Consider the following 9,415-nt stretch of genomic DNA (forward strand, 5'->3'; position numbering starts at 1 on the left):
TTGATGTTCAATACGATATCTCCGTTTATCTGGATAAGTGGGTGCATCCAAACACTCCCTTAAGGAAAAAAAAATCAAGTTGTGGATCAATAACCAATTAAACAAAACTTTATTTTTACCAAATTTGGTGCGGGGGTGTAGCGAATGACGGCAAGGCGGCCGCCGATGTCAGGATATTTTTCAGAGCCACAAACTTCCAAAAACATGAAAATCAGAAAATTAGTTAAAAAAAAAAAGGCACGGTCACGTTCACTTCACAGGTTCTACAGAGAGTCACGTGGTCCCTATCGTCGCTAGATCCCGAGGGATCACGTAAACCGTCCGTTGCTACCATTCTTTTTATCAGAAATTAAATGATTTGTTTTTTTCACGGCTACCCACCAACCAGGGAGCGGCTCCCCACGTGGCAGAGATTGTGGTGCGTCAGGTACTTGCCCTTGCCCGTGCGAGCAATATTGAATTACTCAACTACCCTCGTTTTTCTACTTAGCTTAGTCAAGCACCACCGGTGAAAATATCAGGTGCAATATGATTATTGCACAAATATTTGTGCCTTAAGAAAGGGTCTGTCAGTTGTGGGGCCAAGAACTGATTGAAGGCATCATTGTACAAGTCATGTGATTGCACTCCATCCGGACTCAGTTTCAAGTACGATGGAAATACTCAGGTTCGACTCTCTTTTACGCGGAATGACCGATTTACCCTCCCTCATGGACATAATATGACTTGCATGCCCAATCTGTGGGCGAGTGAATGCACCATATGCAGGTCAATTCGGTTTCCATAAACTTAGGGATAAACTGCACAATGAGCCTAGTTGGGTTTGAGTTGCTTGAGCTTGGCTGAATACAGCCTAAACTAGGCTTGAGCTTGAGCACTATTGATCCAGCTCAACTCAGCCAGGCTTGAACTGAATTTTAGATAGAAATGGCAGTGGACTGGGGTGGGGGTGGGGGACAAGGACTCGGACCTTGCCCCATCTCAAAATCCTACCCTTCATCCCCACTTTCATCTTCTGTCTAAACGAAGCGGGGCGGGGCACCATTTTCTCTTGATCCACTGTCATCTCTAAAGAAGGATAGGAGATGAGGCAGGGCAGGGCAGGGCAAGACGGAGATCGAGGATGGGGCGAGGCGGGGCGGGGCAGGAAAAAGTGTAAGTCCATCCCGGCACGGGTTTTGATTTTAACCTCCATCCTTGCCTTCATCCCTTTTCATGTCCTCCATCCCATGTAAAAAATAGGGCGAGGCGGGCGGGGTCCGGTTTTCCCCGGTCCACTGCCATCCTTAGTTTTAAATTTAATAAAATGCTACTTAAAAAAAGGTTAAAATCACGTAACACAGTGACACAGTGTTGTTGTAAATGCATCGAATAAAATAATTAATCATGTTATACTCATATAATTGAAGGAGATAAATGAGCTTTTGCAGAACTATGATTAGAGAAGTGAAATGAGGCAAGGTTCCCGTGGTTCGACGGGTGATCAACCTGTAAAGAGCCTGTTTGATTTCGTAAAATAAGCTATATGCAAGTTGAACATGAACAACAGATGTTAGGAATAAATATATTTTAGATATATGTAGTTCACACAATGCAGTGAAATAAATAGTCTAAGAGTTTGTCTAAAGCAATACTGTAAGACTTGCTTCCAGTGTTGAAACCATGTAATTTTTTTCTGTATATGAGTCAGCAGGAGCTTTATTCAATAGGTTTATAGTTCAAATCCTGTTACTAGAGAGACATAATAGGTCAGGCATGGGCCAAGAATAACTGAATGCAGCATGATTGAATGGAGGGATAGATTCAAACTCAAAGAAAAGTGCCATTACTAAGTCCAATTGGAATAAGCGGTTTATATCATTCATCTAAATTTACATGTAACCAAAGTTGAATCTCGTTGGATCTAGATTTGATTAGCGTTCAAGCTTAGATTCAGATTTGAGAAAATAAAACCAAATCTGACTAAATGGATGCAGATGATCTAATATCCAACTCAAACCTATACCATTTACATCCCCTACATTATGAAAAAGATGTAAGAAACAGGAAATTTCTCACAAAGGCTCTGCCATTGGTAGCGGTGGCTCACATGTCTTGCCTCATTGATGGGATGTCACAAGTTGGAAACTCACGGATGTGATGTGTGTCAAGTGTCTTTGGATAGGGATATGAGTAGGGGGTGTCAATGGTGAAAATCAGGCCTAGCCTAGGTTTTCGGGTATGGTATCATGGCTGGATTCAGGTTTAATCGGACCCACCATAAGATAAACCATACTCAGATCCGATAAGAAGTACATGAACCACCGATCCATACTTGGTAAAATAATATTTTTTATTATTTTTACATTGAAAAATTATGGGTCATAATCGAAACTCGGGTCAAGCACGATTCTGGTATAAAATTTCACAAACTATACCCTGTTTCATGTATTAATCGGACTTTTGGGTCTGGACTTGGGTCTTAATCAGGTCTTCTTATTTATCACCATACCCGGACCCTATCAGGTTTGGTTTGAGTCGGGGCCCACCCGTTGACACCCCTAGCTATGAGGCTGAAGCTTCTGATTAAAAAGAAACATGTCCGAAATTAACTTTTGAATAAGTCAAACAAAAGGAGTTTGTCCTTTAGACATTTATTTCGGGGTAATATCGTCATATCAAAATTAAATTCCGAACACGCAGATTATTATTTACAATGGCATTTTCGAATATACCAAAAACTCAGCGGCATTTTAAAGTGAATCCCTCGATATATATTCTCTTTGCTCTGCTACGTTAATCCATCGCTCTCCTCCCTTTGCGTTCTCTTCTCTGTCTGCGAGAAAAAAAGAAAGCCTCGTGAGAGAGGAAATGGCGACGGCTACGATCGGAATTTCTAGGGTTTCTTCCCCCAAAACCGTACCTCCTTCCGATCCGGCGAATCGGATTCGTCCGTCGTCCTTCGTTCCCTCCGGCCGTCTCCTCTCCTCTTCGAGCTCCCTCATCTGCGGGCAGAGGCTGAACTCCGGCCATCTCCCCCACCGGAAAACCAGTTCCGGAGACGGAAACGCGAGGGTGCCGATGATCGTCTCGCCGAAGGCGGTCTCCGACTCCCGGAATTCGCAGACGTGCCTTGATCCCGACGCGAGCAGGGTGCGTCTTTCACTCTGATTCCGCATTCTCTTGCATGTCTGCTTGAGTCGAGGTTTCACGGTTCCGTTTGTCGTAATTTTACTTGAATTTTTCAGTTTTAGATCTGAAAAGTTTCGTCTTGGTTGGATTCCTGGGCTTTTGATGTTTCTGTAGCGAGACTCTTTTCCGTTTTTACTCAAAAGTTCGGTTTTGAATCTTGAAAATTTTCCCTTTTGCTCGAATTCTGGGAGGTTTTGATGTAATGCCGCAGGAGGTTGGATCTGAGTGGATTTGGAAAGGGTACAGTGAGTTTGATTAGATTTTTCTAAGCTCTATGTAAAATTTGGAACGGGTGGAGGGTTTTCAGTTGGAACGTAGTGCTGATCCGGAAGAATTGTTCTGATGTGTATAGCATGCTTAAGTGCATTTGCCTTTTTCACTTTATAGTGATTGTAATCTGATAGATGTTTATATTTATGTCTATATGTGAAAGAGTTTATATAGAATTTCCCTTAACCCCTGTAGCATTTCATCTGAATCATATCCTTAAGGAAGACCGCATATTCATATTTATGTCTATTTATATATGGAATCTTTGGTCATGTCTAATTCTTCTGGTGCATAGTATTATACTACTGTAATGCATCAATGACTTGGCATTACCTTACGACTGTATTAGAAGTTGAGATGAAAAGAGACCCATATATTGTTTTTTTTTTTTTTTACATTGGAAATTGCTACTAAGGGTACCTGCTATTATTATATTTGTATGTTTCCCGGAGTGATCTAATGTGATCATATTCTTGCCCGTTTCCATTTAGTTGACACCCTGGTAATTGGTTGTATCTTCTGATTGCAGAGTGTGCTTGGAATTATATTGGGAGGAGGAGCAGGGACCCGCCTTTACCCGCTTACTAAGAAGAGAGCAAAGCCTGCTGTCCCACTAGGGGCGAACTATAGGTTGATCGACATTCCAGTTAGCAATTGCTTGAACAGTAACATATCAAAGATCTACGTCCTCACACAATTCAATTCTGCATCCCTGAATCGGCATCTCTCGCGAGCATATGGTGGTAACATTGGCGGGTACAAAAATGATGGATTTGTGGAAGTGCTTGCTGCCCAACAAAGCCCGGAGAATCCAAATTGGTTCCAGGTAATTCAATCTTTCTCCTTTAGTGAATCCCCACTTGGCTTGCTTATTTATTTTCTTAAGAAGAATCTTATTTCTTCGTTTATGATTTGGGGGTCACCGATGACATTACTTTGGCTGGAGGTTTGAAGTTAATAAAGCCTGTACTTCGTGTTAGCTTCCTTTACATAATCATTCTTTTACATTACAGTTTGCTTTTGCCTGTCGCACTCTGAAAATGTAGGCTTTTCTTGTAAATTTCACAAGTATGTTATACCCCATAGATGGTGGCTATCCGTCCTTCCATGATAGAGGCCTTTCTATTTTTATATTAACCCTTATGAAATTCTGCACAAAATTTTGTTTGATAAACAAAAATGCTTAATGGTTGTTGAGTTCGAGATAGATTCAGTACTTTAAGAAGAGGGGCTTATTTGTTCAAGTGATCCCTTTTTTAAGATCTCTAAGGAAAGAAATTCCGCATCAGCTTTCTGAACTGTTTAACAATGTAACTTTCAAGTTGGAGCCAATTTAAAATCGATGCTATTCAGCTGAGTATTATTTTGTTTGATGAAGCACAAGAAGTCCTACATGACATTAATCGTTAGACAAAGTGGAAATATATTTTTTCTTTTAATGATTTCTATGGATTCTATGTTTTACCTATGATGATCTCTTGATTTTTCTTCTTGAAACTTTAGTTGAAATACTTTATGCATCTTTCAGGGAACAGCTGATGCTGTACGACAGTATCTATGGTTGTTTGAGGAGCACAATGTAATGGAATTTCTGGTTCTTGCTGGAGACCATTTGTATCGAATGGACTATGAGAGATTCATTCAGGCGCACAGAGAAACTGATGCAGATATTACTGTTGCTGCACTACCTATGGATGAGAACCGTGCTAGTGCATTTGGTCTGATGAAGATTGATGAAGAAGGCCGCATAGTTGAATTTGCTGAGAAGCCAAAAAGAGAGCAGTTGAAGGCCATGAGGGTAACCTTGTTCTTGACGATTTTTGTTTCACAACAAAATGGTTCATGTTCAGACTAGTCTATGTGACATGCTTTGAGAAAAATGTCACAGCACGGATTGGTAGAATACTAGAATCTAAGTTTACTAAAATGTGATGGCACCCATGCACCTTCATTGGTTTACGTGGATTCATATATGTGGGCTTCACCTTCCCTAATGAGATGGGTGGAGTGACCTTGTTGTCTCTGAAATGGTTTTGTGAAAGTTTTTCTTCATACAGCATAGCTCAAGTTTGTCAGAATTTTTTAATACATAAACTTTCTGTTAAAGCAGGAGCCTTCAGTAGAAAATAGGAGGCCAAAAACGAAAAAAGAATTATGGAACTTAAGGAATATATTGAGATGCCTTTTTGTAACTTTATCTTTTATATTTTTGTATTTTAACTTTCTATGTGTTTGTTACCATCCAGGTCGACACCACCATTTTAGGGCTTGATGATAAAAGAGCAAAAGAGATGCCCTATATTGCGAGTATGGGCATTTATGTCGTGAGCAAAGATGCCATGTTACAGCTATTACGTGAAAAGTTTCCAGATGCGAATGATTTTGGAAGTGAAGTCATTCCTGGTGCTACTTCCATTGGAATGAGGGTATGTGCTGCATACTTTTGGAATAGCTAGCTATCCCTAGAGCGTAGGCAGATAAGGAAAATTTACACAAACTGGACCTGAAATTGGATGTTGAATGTTCTAAATTATGTTTTAAAATTTTTGTGTTACGAAAATGTTGTTCTATTATAAAATACAAAATTGTTTCATTGCCTTTTGTTCCTTCAGGTGCAAGCTTATTTGTTTGATGGATACTGGGAAGACATTGGTACAATTGAAGCTTTCTATAATGCAAATTTGGGGATCACCAAAAAGCCTGTGCCTGATTTCAGGTAATTATGGTGCCTTGTAGTGAGTGCTTTCTTGCTTCTTGGCAATTGGAATCTCACATGATCAGTGATGATGCCCTCCTCATTATCACGATTTTTATTTCCGGTATATATTGATCTTACTCTTTCTTGTTTTTGCACATGTCAACTTTTTGCAGCTTTTATGATCGGTCTTCTCCAATCTTTACTCAACCTCGATACTTGCCTCCTTCAAAGATGCTAGATGCTGATGTTACTGATAGTGTTATTGGTGAAGGTTGCGTGATTAAAGTAAGATATCATTCTGTTCATCCCTTTTACGTTGCACTGGGGTTGGATTGGCATCCTCTCTTTAATGTTAATTAGTTACAACTCTATTTTAGCTTGTTTTTAAACTGTACTTATTCATTTAATATATACCATGTAGCACATGCGGGCATGTTCTCGTATGTGCACATATATTTTCCATTCCCTTGAGAATGATTAAGAGTTTGTTTTCTCTACTCCAACACATCATCATATATTTACCTATTCTCTGTATTGTTCCTGAAGTCTGCACCCTGCAGTGATTTGAATTTCTTGTCCATTGTTCACCACTTAGAATAGGTGTGTGTGTTTTATCCTGCATGTTTATTATGTGTTTTTCACTAAGGCTGCAACTCAGATACTAAGCTTTGTTTTTCTAGTTCAGATTTCTTTACAGTTTCTAATGTACGTCACATAGGTAGGGGTGCTGGTATGTGGTATGACACGACTGTTCATCAAAAGATTGATCCAAGGGAGCAGCTTGGTTGTGTATGTTGCACGCAAAGATGCACAAATTGATACATATTTTACTGCAAGTAGAGAAGCCCACTAAAAATATGGAGAATAAATGTAGGAAACATAGTCTACATAGTAATATATGGTGTCCTTATATAATATAATATGTCGATATGCTGCAGTACCCAAAACCAAAAACACCCAATACCAACCTCCAAGGTACCACTGTCAATGCGTGTATGTTAAGCATTTTGAAGTACCCACGTTACATATTTTCTGATATGTATTTTGTTGTCACTCTGGTTAGGTATCATATTAAGCGATTGAATTGTGATCATATACTTCTACAAATATAAGATACATATTCCCAAATCTTCATCAAATTGACTGTCATCAAAGCTTCTGTCTGGGTCAATCCTTCATATGATGATATTCATAAAGTTGGTTCAGAGTTTGCAACTGCTTTTTGGTTTCATTTATGAAATGAGCAGGGCATGTAACTTTAAGGAACTTTTCTCATTTACCTTTATGACAAGGTGTTATATTGTATTTCAGATATTCATCAACCTCAACGCTTCAAGGTAGCACTTTTATACACAATTATGTAGTGTGTGAGTTATGGTCTTGCCTCATGCTGTTCATAAAATTGAAATCGTAACTTATGCCAGTCTGAACCTTTCTTTTATGGTCAAATGGCTCTGTCCTGTCTTTACAGTTTAAGCAATCTTGATGCTGATTCATGATACTTGATTTGTTCTTGCTACTGATTTCCTTACATGAGTGCTATTATTGTGAAGAAAATACTGTAGACCTCCTGATAGATGATTGCTGACAATCTGTTTTGTTGTAGAACTGCAAAATCCACCACTCTGTTATTGGGCTTCGATCTTGCATTTCAGAAGGTGCAATCGTGGAAGATACACTACTGATGGGAGCAGACTATTATGAGGTAACCAGAAATATCCAGTTATCCTTCTATTACTTTTAGAACTACTTTTCTATGTCACACAGTTCATGCTATCTTTTTCGTAGAAGAGTCAGTTCACTGTGTGCCGCATGGCACAAGACTCCAAATCCATATCAAATTTTCACCATTTTGTCGTTCCAGACGGATGCAGATAGGAGGTTTCTGGCTGCGAAAGGAAGTGTTCCAATTGGGATTGGAAGGAACACTCATATCAGAAAAGCGATCATTGACAAGAATGCACGTATTGGAGACAATGTGATGGTTGTAGATTTCGTCTTTGTTCATCGAACTAGCGCTTTCTTTTATAGTTGCATTCGGCAATTCAGAAATGCCCTTCTTGCAGCAAGGGTTATTTACTTTTGGTAAAAGGTTGCTTAGCTCTAATGTTGATAAAATTTGCAATACAGATCATCAACCAAGGCAATGTGCAAGAAGCAGCAAGGGAAACAGATGGGTACTTCATCAAGAGCGGCATCGTTACGGTGATTAAAGATGCTCTGATTCCTAGTGGGACTGTCATCTAAACCTGCATATCGGTTTGTGTAGAAGACTGTAATAAGGGTTCTCGTTTCCATTGTCTTCATTTTTGAAGTCCTAAGATGCCTGTAAATTGTTCCTGTAATAAGTTGTCTGTGGAGGAAGGGAGAACCGCTGTAAAGGCTTGAGTAGCATGTCAAATGTTTCTAGTTCTGTCATCTTTTCATTTTGGCAACTATCCGGGGAAAGAGATTGTTGTCGACATGGCTTCTACTGGTTCCAGATGTTGAAATATCATGTAAGGAATTGCAACTATTGTTCCCTTGATCTAGCTAAGTGGTGATTAGAGGATCTCTCTCTCTCTCTCTCTCTCTCTCTTGTATTATGATCTCACAATCTCTGTTGATTATAATGCAAGTAATGTTTTCCTTCTCAAAAAAAAAAAAGAGAGCAATTCTCCCTCAAAAGCCATTTTGTATACCTACCCCTCTATTTTATAATTTTAACTCACTGACATTTGCCAACAAGAATACTGATAAGGCAATGATAAAGTTCTGTAAGTATTATAAAAAAACAGCAGAAAATCAAATAATACATCGCCATTTAGACTGTCACAAAGACACGTGGACACATGACGTAGATCCGACTAGAAAGTTTGATTTTTTATTTGAAAATAAGACACGAGGATACCGATATTTTTATTTTTTAAATCAATAAAAAACTATTTTTGGTATTTTAATATTAAAAATGCATTTTTATTGAAATAAAACTAAAAACCATTAAAATAATGGTAAAATATTCACTGTACGGGTCCGCTTGTGTCACCAAGGACACACCACCAAAATGGTGTTTCCCTGTGACATAGCATTTAGAAGGCCCCAAGCTAGTGTCCTTTATCTCCACCATGTACATGGACTGTGGTGTTTGGCTTTGGTGAAGGGGGAGATCCCTCAGGAACTCTGTCGAGTCTATAATTTTCATTCAGCTCATTTCCTGTCATATATAAAAAAAAAAATTTAAAGCACATGAGTAAAGATTTAAATTTCTAACATCATGAGATGAGGGTGAATACCTGC

General features: G+C 39.0%; 1 protein-coding gene across 1 annotated transcript; it reads left to right on the forward strand.

The window, feature by feature from the left end:
• The first annotated feature begins 2,783 nt into the window (after positions 1–2,783).
• Positions 2,784–8,698, forward strand: LOC149818332 (glucose-1-phosphate adenylyltransferase small subunit, chloroplastic/amyloplastic-like). The gene is made up of 9 exons (XM_089983953.1): positions 2,784–3,132; positions 3,971–4,267; positions 4,970–5,239; positions 5,688–5,867; positions 6,054–6,157; positions 6,313–6,424; positions 7,746–7,844; positions 8,004–8,123; positions 8,270–8,698. Exons 1-9 carry the CDS (start codon positions 2,851–2,853, stop codon positions 8,384–8,386), a joined length of 1,581 nt encoding a protein of 526 aa, XP_089840079.1. The 5' UTR covers positions 2,784–2,850; the 3' UTR covers positions 8,387–8,698.
• The last annotated feature ends 717 nt before the right edge of the window (positions 8,699–9,415 follow it).

This window comes from Nuphar pumila, chromosome 13, assembly GCF_984573655.1.
Source record: "Nuphar pumila chromosome 13, dmNupPumi1.hap1.1, whole genome shotgun sequence".
Lineage (NCBI taxonomy): Eukaryota > Viridiplantae > Streptophyta > Magnoliopsida > Nymphaeales > Nymphaeaceae > Nuphar > Nuphar pumila.